This window comes from Rhinolophus ferrumequinum, chromosome 2, assembly GCF_004115265.2.
Source record: "Rhinolophus ferrumequinum isolate MPI-CBG mRhiFer1 chromosome 2, mRhiFer1_v1.p, whole genome shotgun sequence".
NCBI classification, from domain to species: Eukaryota; Metazoa; Chordata; class Mammalia; order Chiroptera; family Rhinolophidae; genus Rhinolophus; species Rhinolophus ferrumequinum.
In genome coordinates this window covers 29,955,168-29,974,775 of record NC_046285.1, presented here as the reverse complement: position 1 = coordinate 29,974,775, position 19,608 = coordinate 29,955,168, and the positions used below count along the sequence as shown (strand labels likewise).

The window sequence follows — 19,608 nt, the reverse complement described above, 5'->3', positions numbered from 1 at the left end:
ATAGAGGAAGTCTTGTTAAAGATGTATTTGCTTTTAATAAACAAGGACTTTAATATTTTTATACGCAGATGAATTGGAAGCTTAATTGACAGTGGTCTATACCTATGTGGTCTCAGTCTGTCAGGAACTCAAAAATGAAGATATTTCTTTATGAAACTCAAAGGCAACATTCTTTATTCCTTGTAAGGCTAAAAGATGCGACGAGTAGCAAATTTTACTTACTTTTTTTACACTTTTAGAAGGCAACTTTGTAGAAATTAAAATATGAATTAAAACCACAAAGTTTCAAAAGAATTTTTGTTGCTTGCTCTTTTCAGCTATGGATGCTCTTTGATACTTACTATATTTAATGTATTGGTACTTACTTCTTATTTTCCCTTTCTCCTGTGGAATCTGAGACATTCAGGCATCTCTCCCTTGCTCTCTTGCTTTCTCACTTTCTGCCAATTTGAATGACATTGGAGGGTTTGTTATCTCTCAAAGTACTTAAATAACAATGTTATTTAATTTATTCAGGACTTCATGAAATTTGAGACTACATTTTGATTTCTCTTATTTACTAACCAAAATGGACTAAATTTCATATGCAAACCAATGTGTTCACCAGCCATAGGTGCTAGTAAATATGGAGGACAGCATATGAACACTTGCGGCCTCTTTTAGATCAAAAATTCAATTCCTATTTTTCATAAAAGAATATCATATCCAGCCAGGCTGAAGATCATCCAAAACGAACAGAGCTCAGACAGTTACAGGTCTGATGGGTCTATCGCCTGTTCCCACTTCTTTGGATGAACCTGACCGTGCGGCCTGAAAAAATGGCAGGTGGACAGGACACTCCAAGCAACCACAGCGAGCCTGCCCTGACCTCCCTTTAAAGTACTGTCTCCTGAGGCACTCGGAGCAGTTTGAGTAGCGTGGAAAAGGGCTAAAAATCTATAACAAAAATTAGAAATCTCAATTCTTACTTTTACTGTGGTTTGTAGCAAAGTCGTGGGGTGTGGAGCTTTTCTGTCATTAAGCCATGAGAACCTGATTGTTCACCAAAGAGAGGACACCTTTTATGCTAAAGAACATTTAATTTCTGTCTTAGATGGAGCTCTTCAGCATTGCCTGTGCTAACACTTGCTTTTATTGCAGCCCCAGAACCTCAGACTCTACCGCCATCACAGTCAAAAATAGGTAACGGAGTTTCCTTTACTGGGTGAAAAAGAAATATCTTTCACACCCTTTATCTTCAACTTTGTCCTGTACTTTGGCTTTTTAAAAATGTATTTCTTAATTGCCCTTCACATCTTTCTTTTAGCCATTTTTGCCGGAAGATAAACATTCTGCCTGTGTTTGACTATGTAGAGTTTCGGAGACAGCCATGAAAACCATACTGATTTTGACTTAACACATTCTTTATTGTCCCTCCTTATATTAGAGGAACGTGTCCTGACCTTCTTTTAACCTGGTAATTTCCAGTGAAGGATCGTGGCTTTCCTAGGACATATTTGTACTTTCACTTTTGGAGGTGTTTTTCTTACTTTCATAACTCTAACATTTGTAGAGTTTCTCGAAAAACATTATGGTCTCTCCTGATCTAAATATCCTGATGTGTCACTAGAAAATTCATTAAAAGAGAGAAAGAGAAAAACTAACCCCAATCTTTATAGCTTCTTTTTCTTCAAGAGAGCAAAAAATGTGTTCTGCTGGTGACATCTTAGCCAATTACCCATATTTTCCTTCATAACTTGAACTGTTAGTTATTTTATTGCATTCACATCTTCCAAATGAGAAGCATACCTTTCCATTTCTCTTTCCAAATTTAACTGACTGGCTACATTTTTGTTCATTTTGCCTAAAAACACAGGACTCTACTTAAATAAAAAAGGAATTTCTTATGTGGGTAAAAGTTTCACCATTTATATTTGTTCAACTTAGTAATTAAAAATTAAGCATTTTTCATATTTAAATAGATTTAATCATTTTTCATTTGATTTTGATTCCTTCTTGATGATTTTTCATGCAGTCGTAGAACCTGGAACACTGGGAACCAAACCTTCAACAACAACATTAGGTAATGCAGTTATTGAGTGATGACCTTTGCTTCCTCTTTACCTGACTGATGATATCTTGATTAACAGGCTTACATTAATGGAGTAATTCATTAATGTCCATTTGTGTGTGTGTGTATTCTCTGTTCTTCCAGAGAAAAACTTTAAATCCTATAATTTTATAAACTATGTCTCGTTTTTTAAAAAGTTATCATCCCTGAAATAATTTCTGAATTCAAAGCCTTTTAATACATCTCATTGATTGGCATATTTTTTTAATGCTAAGTGAAAAACTTTTGCTTTTGTATCTTAGGCCAAATAAATTTTAATGTTCACCTCTAGTGGCTTTTTAAAAGTAATTATTTTCATGTTCCTGTTGAACATGCACCTTCAAAATTTTTATGAGACTCTCTTCTCTAAGCTATACAGAGTTCTGGGTTTTCCATCTCAAAATGGAAGAATGCGGATCTTTGGAAAGTAATTGTTTATAAATCTTTGACAAAAAAAAATATTGAAGTCCTTACTTCACTGGATAAACAATGATAGAAAGTTGCAAATCAGAAGGGTACATGTCCAAAATAAATGAAATGGCTTAAATATGCTTCTAAGGTACATGTGGTATTGATTATCAGTTTGTCATGCTACCACTTCTGTATTAACTAGCTAATTTTCTTTCTTCAGCTCCACCAAAGACCAAACGACCAGGTCGTCGCCCCCGCCCTAAAACCTCACCTAGTCCAGATGTGCCCAAGTCCAAACCTGGTAAATGTGATGTTCAGGGTTCCAATTAACATAGAAAGTGGAATGTGATAGCTTCTGATATAGTAGCTACCTACTACCTAAGTAACTGGACTTTAGGAATCAATATAGTTGATTTTTATATTTAAGCCTCTATACTTTCTATATTCATGTTACATGAATATATATTTAATGAATATATATATAATTTTATTTGCAGGTATACACAGCAGTAAGCTAGCCCACTAACTGGGTTATTAAAGTAGGGCACCCCAAAAAGTCTTACATAGGATGCATATTCAGAGCAGATGAGTTGTAGGAAAGCAATTGGGAGAAGAGGGGTAAATGGGAAAAATAAAAGGGAAAATCACATTTACAAAACTCAGTAAAGGAAAGATTGAGGAGTAATATTTTCTTTCTCAAGATGCTGCTTCTTGATAATAGTTTTTTTGGTTTTTTGCTTCTATAGCTCTGGAACCTGCTACAGTACAGCCGGAGCTTTTGGTACCCACAATCGGTAATTCTACTCTCCGCCAAATGTTTTCACTTTGTGACTTTTGCTTTTTCCTAGTCTCCACCCAGGCATGATTACACTTCTACCATACCATCACAGTTTCATTCCATGCTTCCATTCTCATTTCCTATCCGGGTCTGAAGAGCCTAAAGATAAGAGACTTCTAGAAGAATCCTCTGTGCTTATTTAAGGAAGGTCTGTGGTCTTGGACACACTTCCTGGTTCTCCACAAACCCTCTGTCTTTTCCATCACATGTGTCTTCATGTTGAGAAAACCATCTACTCTTTTGCAGACAGGGACTTCTGTGATCATCCCGGACTTGACAAATGGCAAAATGTTATTCCAGTGCCATGATTATCATTTCATTGCTTTACTGATTCACTTGTACGACTTTCTCCCTTTTAAAAAAACTGCATGAAATAATGGCTTCTTCAGCTTTTCTGTTTCTTTGAAGAATATTTTTGAGTGTATCTTGATACTTAGAAGTGCAAATATGGTTCTTTAGGTTGAGGATCCAATATAAAAAAAAAATAGTATGGTCTTTGAATTTGAGAACAGTAAAAGTCATAAGCTGGTTTTATTATTTTTAGTACTAATGCTGTTTGATTATAATTATTTCATTATAAGTTCTCAGCAGTCACAATAAATCGATAATAATCCATCAGTAAGCTCCTAAAAGTTTAGACTTCCTTGTTTTTATTATTTATATCTGTTTATTTTTTATGGTGCTGTCTCTGAGCCCATTATATTTGAGACTGAAGCTCCCTCCATAACCTAGGCAATGATGGATATCTTCCTTCTTGATCAATGTTTCTCTCAGTTTGCTCCTCTCATCTCACCACGAGCATTCCTCAAAACAAATACTAATGATGGAAAAAGCCTTTCAAATACTAACAAAGCTTTCATAATAAATTTTCAGACTAATTTGTTTATTTATTTATTTTTTTTTTTATTGGGGAGCAGTGTTTGTTCCAGGGCCCAACAGCTCCAAGTCATTGTCTTTCAATCTAGTTGTAGAGGACGCAGCTCCGCTCCAAGTCCAGTTGCCGTTTTCAGTCTCAGTTGCAGGGGGCACAGCCCACTATCCCATGCCGGGAACTGAACTGGCAACCTTGTTGTTGGGAGCCTGCGCTCTAACCAACTGAGCCATCTGGCTGCCCCTTTGGCAGCTCAGCCGCAGCTCGTTGTCTTCAGTCTAGTTGTGGAGGGCACAGCTCCACAACAGCCCAGCTCACTGGCCCATGTGGGAATCAAACAGGCAATCCTGTTATTCAGAGCTCACGCTCTAACCAACTGAGCCATCTGGCCGTCCCAGAGTAATTTAAAATACATATCAGACAGCTAAGAAAATTTTTTGGAGCCAAGCTTCCAATATAGTTGAAATCAGATAATTCAACACAGAAAAAAACACTTTTCATTGGCCTCATAGGGATATGGAGTGCAAAGGGTATGGCTATTTTGTGAGATAAATGGATACTAGAGTGCAGTTATTACAGGACAAATACTATTTTTCTAGAGTTCGAAAGTGCTTTTTAAACATTTTCAAGATAGTTTTTTCTTTTCCTATGTTTCTGCTTATTGTATTGCTTTTGGTCAGTTCCTGCCACAGATATTGAACCTGTAATTCTGAGAACTGAGGCTCCCCAGGCAACATTAGGTAATGACCTTTTATGTCTTTAAACAAGTTCGTTTTCTGCTCTTTGTCCAGTCTACTCCATTACTATCTTGGTCAAAGGCTTTTCTCTTTACTAAGATTTTCTTATCATCCTCTCGTCACTTAACTAAATTCTTCACTTTGAATGTATTGAAGATGTCTATAACAATTTAGTTGGTTATGATATAAGCCTACTTGCAGCTAGTGTAGAGTATCTATCTCCCATACTATCCAGCTTTATTGATGCTTTACAGAGCCTGTGGTTCTGCTCCGTGCTGTGGGGTAAAACTGAATTTCAAATACAATTAGGAGTGTCTGCCCCATAACCATAATTTATAATTCTCTGGGCATCAATAGAAAGTTGTTTTGAGATATGCAGGGTATTTTTATTGTCTACCAAGGATTTTAAGAAATGAACTGTGCTTATCCTAATAATGTTTAATGGGATGTATGCCTAAGTGAAGTAATTTCTAAGTACAGTCTCCCCAAAGCAGGTGAGCCTGGATCCATCTGTAATGTGACATGGACATGACTTCCCTTGGGTCAGAATCATCTTTGAAACTCTGACACCAGCAATATTAATAATAATGTTTTTCAGATTATTCAAATAATGTTATATAGTCTTTCTCAAAGAACTGTCATTACGCTCCCCCGAAAATATTTTTTGCATATAGATGACAAAAGTTCAAATGGAAGAGATAAATTTCTCAAGACTCAAGAAAATCTAGCAAAATTTTAGAAAACCCAGAGCCATGTGTAATCTGTTTTTTTAGTTTCTGGAGTCATAAGATGGCATTAACCAGTTTCCTTTCTTCAGCTTCAAAAACATCACAGCGCCCAAGAACACGTCGTCCACGTCCCAAACGTCCAAAACATCCCAAACATAAACCCACGCCAAGCCCCGAGGCACCTCAGACCGAACTAGGTAAATATGGGGTGCCTGTGGAACCCTGTCGGATGTGATACTGGGGTGGCAATTTAACTTGCCACCTAATAACCCCTGTGACCCTTGAGGGTGAAGACACAAGTCACAAGTGCTCTAATCAATACCTGTGACTTCCTCACGCAGCTTAGTATCTTCTTGGTACCTGTGTTTTTATTTCCTTCTCTGACCATTGAATTACATTTTTCTCTTTTATTCTGGCTCAGCAGAACCTTATCTAGTTGAATAATCTAACTAGCATATTTAGATCACTTTAGTCACACATTTTATTAAGTGCCACATTAGTATCTGTGAGGAATAGTTTAGAAATAACAAATGACTTAGACTGCTTGAAGAAGGAAGCTGTTCCTGTGTGAAACTATTCATAAATAGGTATAAAGAAATATGGACCAAAGCAAGATATTTGTTGAGTTTTGCCTACTGTTAGACACATAGTTCTTAAAGAAATAAAAGATCAATGGGCTGACAAGTGTAATGTGAACGTTGAAATTTGTAGTGTTTGTAGATTTGTTGGAAAGATGGGCAGGAATTGCATAAACAGAGACAGGAAGGTGCCATATGTATGGGTGATGGCAGAAGGATAAGGATTAGAAGTGCAACTTGATTGTAAGAAAGGAGAAAAGCAGTGTTCATTTAGCTGGAGTTCAAAATTTTCAGTCAACTATGTTACTATTAGATGGGTCCATGAAGATGACTTTCAATGCCCGACTTCAGTGTTGGATTTGAGCAAATTGACTAGAGCATAGCTTCTTATCCTCCCAGCATCAGGCCTTCTTTGTCCTGATAACAACAACAACAAAAAATGCACTGATAAGTTTCTCAGATTAAAGAACCCTCTGTATCTTGCTCTTTTATACGCCTTTGTTTGGATAGAGCTCTTGGTCTTTTTCCAAAGTGGACTCTCAACAAAAAAGAGCATTGTCAATTTTGGTTATTCATTACGGTATCTCCTTAAGTATTTCAACTATTACTTCTATCATAACCTAGGGCTTTGTTTTCCAATATATAGCATCATAAACTATATTTTTCTCATATATAGTTTCTTTCACATTCTTTTCTCATAATTGTTAGCAATAATGTTGTTAGACAGATGCTTAAAGATTTTTCTAAGCAATGTTTTCTATTGTATTACCAGATAATACAAAAACAAGCAAAACTTACTGCTAGCCATGTGGAAATACTAAGGATATAACCATTTCATGAGAACAAATATCTTTGTACTATCACCTCAGAACTTTAAAAATGTTGCTTTTTGGCTGTAGAATCAGTGCTATACTGGTAAAGTTCATTTTCAGGATAGTGTGGTGACTTTTCAAATGTGTTTAACATTTCTCGTTTTAATTACTTTTGATAATTTCTTGCTACAGACGTTGAACCTATTACTCCTGGGACATCTTTAGGTAATGATTCTTTATGGCCTTCAGAAAGTGCTTTTTCTTATTCATTGTCAACTTATCTATGGTGCTATGTAGATGATGATGTCATAATTTGTTATCCTATTACAGTATTCATCTTAAAATATAAAAGATTTTCTTTCTAATACAAATGTGTCTGGACTTAATTCAAGAATCTGTTTCATATCCCAGCTTGAAATTGTATCACCTTGAGCTGAGTCCCTGTTTAAACAGTACTGTTTGTTAGAGCTGAGGTCCAAATTTGATTATATATCCCTTACTTAGACCACCAATGCCATATCTATTATGAGACCATGAAGTTTCATTAAGCATCTCACTTTCTATATTTCAAGTTCTATATAACTTTTTTACTTTGTTGATATTTTAGTGAATTTTGTATACTATATTTTAGGAAATAACCAAGTGGAAAATTTGCTCAAGCCTAGTCATTTTAAATTGTAAGTGAATACCATAGGGTGGTTTGAACTTCCTTCACATCATCATCGTTTAGCATTGATTTGTAACCAGTTTTGGATTAGGGACACTTTCAAGAAATCCATAGTTTCTCATCTTCATTTCTTCAACATAATTTTAATCTCAAGAGAACTCTTAATTATAAAAGAAAACCTGTTAATATACTAGAGGAGAAAATGTCAAACAAAAGTAACAAAGTTCTCACCACTCAAAGAAACTCTGACAAATGTTAGAAAACATAGAGCCATGTTATATCATCCTATTCAGTTTATGGAGCCATCAACACTATATTAATACTAAATTTTCTTCCTTCAGCTCCAACAACAAAGAGACCCCGTCGTCTACATCCCAAATCTAAAACCACACATCATCCGGAAGTACCTCAGACCACACTGGGTAAATACGCAGTTTCTCGCTTAAGGAATCCAAGCAGTCTACCCCAGTTGAGACCCTAAATTTTATGCAATAAATGGTATAATACATGCCCTGTATATCACTTAAGAGTGAAAGCTACCCTGTTCCCCTGAAAATAAGACCTAGCTGGACAATGAGCTCTAACGTGCCTTTTGGAGCAAAAATTAATATAAGAACCGGCATTATATTATATTATATTATATTATATTATATTATATTATATTAAAGACCAGGTCTTATTTTACTATAAGAATATAAGTAAAATAAGTATATTTTACTTCTAGTAAAATAAGACCCGGTCTTATAGTAAAATAAAACCAGGTCTTATATTAATTTTTGCTCCAAAAGATGCATTAGAGCTGATTGTCTGGCTAGGTCTTATTTTCAGGGAAACACGGTACTAGTTAGGAGAACATGAGATGTCTGAGTATCTCATGCTGCTTGTGTGGGAATCTTCTTCATCAATGAATATTTCATTTACTTATTATTTGATTCCATTCATGTCTTAAAGATAAAGCTTGCTCAGTATTGAGCCTACAGAATCAATTTAAATCGGCTACTTTTATTAATCCCTTCTGAACCTCCATAACCACATTAGCAGCTGTGAGATACATCAGAAGTAGGAAGCATGTGTTATTTCCCAATTGGATTGTACTATAGTTATAAACTGTCTCTGCATAAACAAATAGAAAATAGCATACAGAAACATGTTTATATGAATGTAAAATAAGTTCTCAAATGGTACAAATGATACATGCCAGGAGTATGGTAAATATTTGCAGCAGGGAAACATCCAGGATAATTCAAAAGAAATCAATACAGAATTTGGATGAGTGGAGAGATGAGGGAACCAAAGGCTGACAAACAGGGAAGGTGTTGAAGCTGGCATCCCAGACAGAGGATGACTTGTTGATGCTCTCTTGTTAACTGGGCTCAGAGGATGAATTAAAAGAGAGTCTGGGATGTCTACTCAGGAGCTTAAATTTGATCCAGTGGGCTCCAGTGATTCTTTTCTGCACCAGCACATCCTTTCTCTTCTCTTAGAACTGAAGACGCCTAGTCTGATACGATACCGCAAACTGAGAGGTTGTTCCTCACCTTACTGTATTAACTGCCCCTGTTTTCACTAAGGACTTAGTCTCTTAGTGAGTGTAGTCTCAGCTTCCTTTGGCTATCTGTTGTACGTGTGGTAGGTAGACCCTAGGGTGTCTCCATACTCCCCATCCCCCTCCATCTCCCACCCCCATAATTCCTGCCTTTTGGTGTTAAAGACTTTGTATAATCCATCTTTTCCCTCCCCTTCTCCCCTCTTCCTTAGAAGCATTAGAAACCTTATTTTTACTGACAGGATGAATTTTCTGACATTTCATGCATTCACAAAAATCTCTTTGGTTTTTTTTATTACTTTTGATCAGTTCCTGCCACAGTCTTTGAACCAGTTATTCTTAGAACCGAGGCTCCAGGGAAGACGCTAGGTGATGTTCATCAGCATCTGTTTTTTCGGCCCATTTCAAACCCATTTCATCACTGTCATAACCACAGTTTCTCCGCTTCACAGGTCTTCTGTGTCATCCTCTGTTGTCATTCAATTACTTCTTAATATGTTATTGAAGAATATTAAAACAATTCATTCGTGTTTTAAGAGAGCCAAGTATAACAAGTATAATCCTCTCCACAGCTTCTGAAACTAAAAACACTCTATTAACCAGAGGTTTTCTTCCTTTAGCTCCCAAAGTGCCTGAACGAACGCGTCGTCCACGTCCCAAACCTAAAACCACACCAAGTCCTGAAGCACCTCAGACTGAACTGGGTAAATGTGTAGAGCCTGGATAAGGAATCCTGGCAGCCCAACCCAGTGGGGTCCACAGAAAGTGAAGGGAAAAGTCAGTGTCAGTGGCCACTTCCACTCCAGAGTAGGCGTGAAAACATGGTTGGAGATATCTTAGGTGGTAGCCAAATTCCTTATACTTGTAAATTGGAATCTTCTCCCTAAATATCAGTTTAATTGACTTCTTATTTGATTCTCCTCATCCTTTAAATATTGACTGTGTATGGTGAACTGGAACAACTGCAGAACAAATGTATATTTGGGCAAATAGGAAATTATTTTTTGGAAACTATAAAAGTTGTGTAAGTCATAGTAAGGATTAGGGCTGGAGTGGGCAAACATTTTCTATATAGTAAATACTTAGGGACTTTGTGGGCCATTTAGTTTCTGTTTTCTCTTCTTATCTTTTTTTTTTTTTTTTTACATCCACTTAAAATAGAAAAGAAAGATCATTCTTTGCTTTCATGGGCTGTTTGCAAACAAGCCATGGACATGATTTGGCCTACGGGCCATAGTTTGTGGAGGAAAAGAGGTAGAGAAGTACAGAAAGGAGGGACATGTGTGGAGGCCAGTCAGACAAGGCAGAGGCTTCTGTGACCAATGGATGCTGCCAGGCTTCTAAGTGTCGACCAGAGTATTTCATTGAGGTTGCTGCAGCTAATTGGGCCTGTAGTTCACCAGTTCAAAGGGATTTTGAATGTCAAACTTAGGGATTTGGATTTCATGTAAGAATCATCAGTATCCATATATGATCAGGCGTCCCCTGAGCACTGGACAGAGTGATACCCTGCTGTACCTCAGATTGAATCAGACTGAATCTTACTTATTTTGCTCTCTTAAGTATCCCGGTGGTGAGTTTTCAGTAAGATGTGTATGGTCTACTTTGGTACATTACTTAGACTAGGATCAACAAAGGATGAGAAACTTCAGGGGAAATTCACAGGGATAGTTATCTGAGTACAAAGATAGTCTCTACCAAGTGATAAATTGGTACCTGAGTGCAAAGATACCATATCCCTCAGCTCAGAGGTTTAGTAGTGTTTGTTTTATACTTTAGGCATATTATTACTTCTGTACAACCTTTTCTGAAGTGAATGTTCTGAGATTATATAAGTATTTAACATTTCATCATTTTTTTTTTTTTATTGTTATATTTGGTCAGTTCCTGCTACAGTCCTTCAACCAGTTACTCCTATAAAAGAGGCTCCGGGGCCCATATTTGGTAAAGTCCCTTTCTGACCTTCAGCAAGTGCTGTTTTTGCTCACCGTCAAACCCATTCCACTCTATCACCATTCAATTACATTCTTCACCTTATGAGTTGAACATGCATGCAACAAGTTACCTCTTGTTCCTAAGAGAGCCATTCCTAAATCTAGTTTGGGATAGCTTGCTGTCCTATAACTTATATTAAAATTTTTTCATGCCACCTCATCTTTTTGGGTTAACCAGAGTTCTCTGTGTAGGTAAATTTCATGTATCTATGCAAGTGCTTGCTCTTGATCTATGCTAACCAGGCTCTGACGGGGGGGGGGGGGGGGGATGGGAGGGAGGTCTTTATACATTCTTTGTACATCCACCTTTTTTTAATCTGCCTGTTTTTGTTGTTGTTGTTTTGTTAACATTTGGGTAATATGTGTATTGTCTAACAGATAATGTGAATCAGGCCAATAAGTTTAAATAACAAGCCCCATCTTTAGGATTAATTTGACTTCCCTTTACTCACCACTTTTATTTAGAAATGACTCTTAACCTTTTTAATGCCGTCAGGGAACTCTAAAAATACCAATCTTGACTCTCTGAATTCATAACTCCATTTTTATGTCAATTGTGTCCCCCTCAAATATATTCAATAACAAAAGATACAGTAGCATAGTAGGGGCTAATTTTTCACACTAGAAAGATACATTCCTGAAACTCAAGAAAATTTATCAAGCTTTGGAAAACTTAAAAGAAGATATTTTTTAACCCTATAATTTTCAGAGCCATAAACTTCGAAGTAACTAAAAGTTATCTTTTTCCATCTCCAAAAACATCCCAATGGACATATCATTCGCAAAACAAACTTAAAACCATTCCATGACCAGATGCAGTTGATACTACACCAGATAAAAGCAGCGTCCCTGGTTTAAGGAGCCTGGGAACCTGTCACTGGTTGAGAATGTCAACCGACATATCCCCTAGTGAGGGAATCATGAAGAGTCCTTCTCCCTTCAGGGTTGGCAAGGAGTTCATGTTTGGAAGAGGCATATTCTTTGCTTTGACTCTGAGTAGTAGGAGACAAGTTTACTTTTCAGTCTGCAGACTAGTTGAGCCCAAAAACTTTTCCTGCATGAAAAGTCTAGAGAATGAGAATTTTGCAAATTCAGGATTTCTCTTGGGTACATAAATATTAAGTGTTAGAGTCATTATATACGGTCTTAAAGAAGTAAAAAGTATACATTTGGGCTTTAGTAGAGCAGGGACGAAGTCTGAGCCTTGACATCACATGAGAATTTACACAGGTGAAGAGGTAAGAGTGAACAAAGATGAAAAATAGGATATGTGTAAAGGTAACCAGAGGAGGCAGAGATCCTGCTCCTTCTAAGTGTCAGTCAAAACATTTGTATTGGTGATTCTGCATTTGGATATCACCATGGTAAGTTAAGGAGGCTGATATTGTTCTCCTGGGCATCAAGAATCGCTTCCTTCCATGTAAAGTTTTCCATCTACTGATCGTTGACAGGAGCTAAACAGAGACCAAAAGTAATGACTGTGTTATGAGATGAAGAAGTCCCTAACTACAGTTTGGCCAAATCTTGACAAAACAACTGAATTCCCTTTGTAATGGTTTACTAGAGCAGCCATGATAATCTAGCACAGACTGGGTGGCTTACACAACAGAAGTCTCTTTCTTACAACTTTGCAGGCTGGCAGCCTAAGACCAAGGTGCCAGCAGGCTTAATTGCTCCTGAGCCTTTCTCCTTGGCTTGCAGATGTCTGCCTTCTTGCTGTGTCCTCACATAGCATTTCTCTGCACAAGCGAACCTCCTCTCCTCCCTCTTCTTATAAGGGTGGGTTGGCCCCACCCTTTATATCTCATTTAATCTTAATTGACTCTTCCAATCTTAACATTGGAAGTTTGGGCTTCAACATGAGTTTTAGGGAGACACAACTCAGTCCAGAACTCCCTTCATACAGAAATTAAAAAAAAAGAAAAATTATTCCAGAGGCGATAGTACACTGGCAAGATTCATTTTGAATTGAATGTTATAGCTCATGATACTTTAAAAAAAAAAAAAAAAAGCACTTTTATTTTATTACTTTGGTTCCTGTTACAGACCTTGAACGTGTTACAGACCTTGAACCTGTTACTTTTACAACTGAGACCTCTGGGACGACATTAGGTAATGACTCTGTGCCATTCGCCGAGTACTTTTGCTGCTTATTGTATAGTCCATTCAGTCTCCATTCCCTTAACATGGCTTTTTTTCTTTTTTCTTTATGAGACAGCCACTATTATCATCCATTGCCATTCAATCGGAGTACTGACGCCTCTTAAAAACAAGTGTCCAGTTGTTTTTAAGAGAGCAGGCATGAGCTTAGTTCAAAACGTTTACTTGTATGGTGCATTTGACATTGTCACATTATCTTGTGCTTCGTTGACCAATGTTCTGTGTTTAAGCTGAGTTTAAAAAAAATTGAGATCTATTTCTTATCTAGGCTGACCTACAATAATAGCTGCTCTTACGTTCCTTTGCACATCTAAGTTTCTAGATTTTTAAAAAACTATTTGCATGTAATGTTGTTTCTTTGTTGGTGCTTTAAATAGTAACGTGTTTTGTTACTATTTGACAATAAGGGATTACCCACATCAGAAAATTTAAATTACTGGATCTTCCTTGGTATGACTAACTTCCTTACCCCTTGCACCACAGTTGAGTACTACTTCCCAATCATTTTTCCCAGTGAGAAAGTTCTATAAGTATCTGATTACAAGTGCTGCTCTTCATTACTTGAATGAGTGCCTTCACTATATATATGAGTTTGCCCCCATAGTACACTCAATGCTAAAAAGAAGACACATTGGCATAAAATGAGTAAAAATTGTAAACTACGAACAATTTCCTGGAACTTTAGGAAATCTAACAGGTTTTAGAAAAAACTTTCCTTAGTATCAAGAGCCATAAGACCTAGAGTAACACAAGGCTTTTTTTTTCTTCAGCTACCAAAGCATCAAAAAGACCCCGTCGTCCACGTCCCAGACCTAAAACCACACCAAGCCCTCAAGTACCTCAGACCAAACTGGGTAAATGTGTGATTCCTTGGTGTAAGGATGAGCGCTAGTACTCTCGTGGGGACCCAAAGCAGTGCCAAGCTCTTATTTTCTCTAAATGTGACAACATGAGTCATAGTCTGTCTCCTTGCCCAGGTGTCAAGGAGAATATGAGTATGTGAGATACAGTGGGTGTCCGAATACCTTATTATTTCTATGTGAGAGTCTTCTTTGATATGCATTTAGTATATTTCTTACTATTAAATTCCATTCAATTCGTAAAGCTTCTTTAGCAGAGCCAACATATTCAGTTCAAGTAAATAAATTGTAAGTCCCTTGCATATTCCTGGACCAATCTTGGCAACCGTGGGTGATACGACAGCTGCAAAAGACCTGTCTATTTCTAAAACAGTAAAGTTGAGTACATGTTTGCGTGATGCAAACAGTAAATATTGACTTTGCAAAGGAAAAGATCAAGGTGGCTTAGACTTGGACCTTGGACCCACTAAAGGATTTGAATGAGTGGAGGGAAAAGTTAATCAACAGAACTGGACATGTGAGTGGGTGAGGGTGGGTCAGCCATAAAGACAGTCCAGTATGCAAAACAGACTGTCCTACATCTAGATAATAAAACAATAGCTATTGATGATGCTGCGTTTGGAAGGGTCCATGTGGACAGTTGAAAGAGGACCTGACTGAGGAGCGTAGGTCTGATCACCTGTCTTTCCACTTTTTCTGGGCTTAGGCCAGACATATGCTCAACTGAGTATTACAGACTGAGCGACTATCTTTACCCTGCTCTCTTACGTGCCATGGTTTGGAAGAGAACTTGGACTCTTTCCATACTTGACTTCTTGGCAAGATCAACATAGTCTACTTCAGTGATTTATTTTCATATCTATTTCAAACTTAAAACCCCCTATTTAACCATGTGGACCTAAACATAGTCGTACTCATTTTCAGCTTCTATAGAAGTACAGGTTGATCAGATTTTTTATAGACAATTTCTTTTCTAAGTGTGCTTTAGGTAAATGCATAAAAACATTTTCCAGAGCAGAGTTTTCTGTATCAGTTAGAATCTATTAGTTAAAACGGAGGAGAACTTCATGTTGATTTCTTTACGATACTGAATATAGTTCAAAGGCTAAGCCTAAGACTGACTGTGCCTGTTGTTTGGCCAGGTCTTCAAAGAACAATCATCTACTCTTTTTCTTTGTATCTATAGAAGGATTGATATACAAGTAAGATTGTTTGGACCTAAATGTTTTAACTTTTTGTATATTTTAAAATCTCTTTGGTTTCTGTATTTTTTGGTCAGTTCCTCCTACAGTCCTCGAACCTGTCACTCTTAGACCAGAGATCCCAGGAACAACATTAGGTAATAGTACACTGTGTTTTCAACAAGGCTTATCCTGGTAATTATAAAACCCAGAGTTTCATCTTGCTTCATGTGGCATATTATCATTCTTTGCAGCCATTCATTTATATTTTTCTTAAAATTATCAAAACTGTTAAAACAAATTACCTGCTGTTTTCAATAGAATCAGTCAGGCCTGAACCTACTTTAGGACATTTATTTGCCATGTAACCTATTTGAAATTGTGTCACGTCATTCTTTGTTTTATTTAAGCAGTGTTTGTAAGAAAACTGGTTTGAAAACATATCATGGATCGCTACCTCGTATCTAGACAAATAAAACGATTAACAGCTATCAAAGAGTCAAAAGAATCCATTTATTGCAAGCTATATTTCTATTTTTTTAATTTGCATAGTATTTAGTTTTTTTTTGTTTCTATTTAGGTAATACTGTGTTCTTATTCTAATCATTTTATAGAAAATGTGCCAAAAATTGAAAGATTAAATTATAAACCTCGTATTTGGTATAACTGACCTTAATTATCCATTAAAATTTAGCTATGGTTCTTAACCATTTTTGTTGCTTAATCAAGCCTCCCTATGAGACTTCGATTATAATTATTAATCTTTATTTCTTTAATTAAAAAGTGATTTTTGTCTTCAAAGAATCTTCTATGATAAAAGAAGATATGAAAGGAGTATATTTGACAAAACTCAAAGTAGAAAGGCAAATATTTAACAAGTTGTAAAAAATCTAGTCATGTTTTCACCTTCAGTAGCTTCCAGAACCAGAGATAATTTAGTGACATAGTAACCCAAAAATTTCTTCCTTCAGCTTCCAAACCATCACAACAGACGGTTCGTCCACGTCTCAGACCAAAACCCACACCACGCCCTGAAACACCTGAGTCCAAACCAGGTAAACATGTGTTCCTGGTTTAGAGTCCCAGCAGCCTAACCCTACAGGGTCTCAAGAGCAATATTTGGAGTAGGGAAAGATAAAGATTGGAGCCTTGAAATCACCACAGTACATGGATAAGTAGAAAAATGCGGAGGAATAAAATCAGAAAGAGTGGATAAAAATAGAGACTAACCAGAGGAGAAAGTCGAACTGCAATACTAGCATAGAGAATGTCTGACTTCAAGGAGGTTAGTCAGAGATTTTCTGGGTCTGTATCAGTCCATGGACTCCTGTGGTGGCAATGCTAAGGCACCTACCTGATGGAGCAGTTGAGATTTGATCCATTAGACATCAGCAAGTTCTTTGCACATGAAGGAATGCGTTTTCTTTGGTTAAAATGCAAGTATACCATATCTGATTCAGCATACTGAGGCCTCAGTCTCTTTCCAAAGATAAGTTCTTAGCAATACCCACACATCCCACTTTGACTTACTAGTTAGAATCAGATAATCGAAGAAGGAGGAATAAGGAAATAAGTACCTGACTTAGGTATGGCCAAATTTTAGGAAATCAGCTGTTTGCTTTTCTAGTGTAACAGTTTTCAAAAGTTTCTATATAGTTCTTGAAACTATGTTGTACTAATAGTAAGATTCATTTTGAAGTAAATGTTTAAGTTTTCTTTCATTTAAAACAATCATTTGGTTTATTTTTAATACTTTTGGTCAGTTCCTACTGCAGATTATGAACCTGTTACATTCATAACCGAGGCTTGGGTGACAACACAAGGTAATAACAAATTGTGATCCTCTATAAGTGCTTTTCTTTCTCAGTGTTAAACTCATTCCATCGACCATAACTATAGGTTCTTTTGTTTCATAAGGCCACATTACCATCCTCTGTTGTCACTCCGTTATATTCTTCATCCTAAAATTATTAAAGATTCTGACTCTTAAAACAAGCTACCCCTTGTTTTTAAGAGAGCAACGCATGAACCTAATTTAAGTCATCTGTTACACATGTAACCATCTGACATTGTTTTTTCATCTTGTATGTTTTTTAACCAATGTTTTGTTAAAGCTGGATTTAAAAGGCAATTCCCTTGACTCTAATGATTATTACGGTGTCAGAGACTGTCTTTGTGGATCTAAAGGTCTCCTTTCTTTTTAATTATCTATGTGATATTTTTGTTCTTTGATTGACATTTTAGTTAATTATGTGGTCTAATTTTAGTAAGCTGTCAACAAGTTTGTATGTGCCTCTAACCACCTCCATAATATTTTAGCAGTTTATTTTTACCCTTATTCAATAGATGAGTCCTACGAATGATCCGTCACTTCTTGAATTAATAATTTTATATATGACTCATCCCCAATGAAATTTCAATTGTGAAGAAAGACATACTATTATAATAAGGGTGAAAGTTTACAAAATAAAAAGTTGAAATGACACATTTCAACATTAAAAATAAAAGGAAATCTAGTAAGTTTTAGAAAATCTAGAGATACATGTCATACTATCCATAGCTTCTGAACTACAGACTATGTAGTAACTGAAGATTTTCTTTCTTCAGCTCCCAAAACATCAAAACGGACCCGTCGTCCACGTCCCAAACCTAAAACCACACCAACTACAGAGGCACCTCAAACCAAACTGGGTAAATGTGGGTTTTTGGTTAAGAGACTGAGTCCTGGCAGATTTTCAGACTCTAGGATTGGTGCTCGTGATGGGAGTGATAGCCTGTGTGAGTGCTGTGTGTGGGTGAAGGCACACGATGATGTGGGGCTCTGCCCACTGCTGAATTAGCAAAGGAAGTCATGGTCGGGGGACATCAGTGTGGCAGCTGAATTCCTTATGCTTTCCGCATAACAATCTTATTTTTAATATGCATTTTAGTTATGTTTCTTATTCCATTATGTATTTCCTTATTCCATTACGTTCTTCTCTTAAAGACAAAATGTCTTAAATAGGACCAAGCCCTTTTAATACAAGAAACAAGCATTAAGTGCTTTCCATGCCCCTATAGCCACATCAATAGCTGTGAGACTATCACAAAAATAGGCGGTTTGTTTTCACTCCTCAGTCTGTAGTATACTCAAAGTCGAAACCTGCCCCCATATGAAACATTCAAAGATTGAAGCAAAGTTGTGTGTCTATGCAAATTGAGCTTGTTTTTTGCAGGGGCTATAAACATCTATGAGCTTAGAGAGAGACAAGTTTGTGAAGGATGGGAATAAGGAGCTGGAAAGAAGTTGGGTCTTAAAATCATGGAAATAAACAGAGGCAGAAAGAAAGGGTGTCTAGAAGCCAACCAGAGGGCATGTGCTTCTGGAACAAGGGAAGTCCTGCTTCTAAGTGGTGATGACGGTGCTGTTTGGAGGGGTCCATAAGAGCAATTAAAGTCCTTCAATGAATGACTCAGCAGTTTGGATCTGACCCTAGGAGCATCAGGGGTCTCACCTATGTAGGATAGCACATTTTTGCGATCACAGAACTGCTCTACTGGGCCCCACACATGGGGTGGATGTTCCTTATCCCGATCTGTTGAGTGCCTCTGCCTTAAACATGGTTCGCTTTGCTTTATTATTGGCTATGCCTCCTTTCAAACATAAAAGCTATTTTTGTATCCATGCTTATTTAGACATGCTATTTTCTTGAAGCTTCCACAGAGAAGCCAACAATTGCCCGAAGAGTTGCATAAGTATATATATATATATATATATTTGGTAAAATGTTGAAATACGTTTCCTAGGGCAGTTTTCTATTAATAGTTGGGATGAGGTACTTAGACACCCAGGAGAATCTCGTTTTGCCTTTATTGAGATACTTACCCATTGTGTAGGCTGTGACTATCTCATAAAAGAACACTTACCTGGTTATAGAGTGACCAAATCTTTAAATAACAGTATTTAATTTCAAAAAAATGTAAATTGTTGTACACCTATTGAAGCAATAGTGTACTGGTAAGATTTAATTTGCTGGCTTTTCACACATGTTTATTTCATTGCTTTTGATCAGTTCCTACAACAGATCTTGAGCCTGGTACTCCTAGAACTGAAGTTCCAGAAATCGTGGGTAATGAGAATGTGTGTCCTTCCAATA

General features: G+C 36.9%; 1 protein-coding gene across 50 annotated transcripts in view; it reads left to right on the top strand.

The window, feature by feature from the left end:
* Window positions 1-19,608, top strand: part of ABI3BP (ABI family member 3 binding protein) — a 248,933-nt gene that overhangs the window by 152,329 nt on the left and 76,996 nt on the right. For 30 of the 50 annotated variants that reach the window (XM_033130223.1, XM_033130130.1, XM_033130141.1 and 27 more), the window contains 18 exons: window positions 1,141-1,182; window positions 2,015-2,062; window positions 2,721-2,801; window positions 3,247-3,294; window positions 4,890-4,949; window positions 5,764-5,871; window positions 7,257-7,289; window positions 8,073-8,153; window positions 9,587-9,646; window positions 9,898-9,981; window positions 11,174-11,221; window positions 13,318-13,383; window positions 14,202-14,285; window positions 15,571-15,630; window positions 16,444-16,527; window positions 17,236-17,295; window positions 18,080-18,163; window positions 19,525-19,581. In XM_033130223.1, coding sequence (XP_032986114.1) covers window positions 1,141-1,182; window positions 2,015-2,062; window positions 2,721-2,801; window positions 3,247-3,294; window positions 4,890-4,949; window positions 5,764-5,871; window positions 7,257-7,289; window positions 8,073-8,153; window positions 9,587-9,646; window positions 9,898-9,981; window positions 11,174-11,221; window positions 13,318-13,383; window positions 14,202-14,285; window positions 15,571-15,630; window positions 16,444-16,527; window positions 17,236-17,295; window positions 18,080-18,163; window positions 19,525-19,581 — 1,188 coding nt within the window. The remainder of the gene's footprint in view (window positions 1-1,140; window positions 1,183-2,014; window positions 2,063-2,720; window positions 2,802-3,246; window positions 3,295-4,889; window positions 4,950-5,763; window positions 5,872-7,256; window positions 7,290-8,072; window positions 8,154-9,586; window positions 9,647-9,897; window positions 9,982-11,173; window positions 11,222-13,317; window positions 13,384-14,201; window positions 14,286-15,570; window positions 15,631-16,443; window positions 16,528-17,235; window positions 17,296-18,079; window positions 18,164-19,524; window positions 19,582-19,608) is intronic. The other 20 variants (XM_033130434.1, XM_033130408.1, XM_033130397.1 and 17 more) reach the window with 11 other exon arrangements.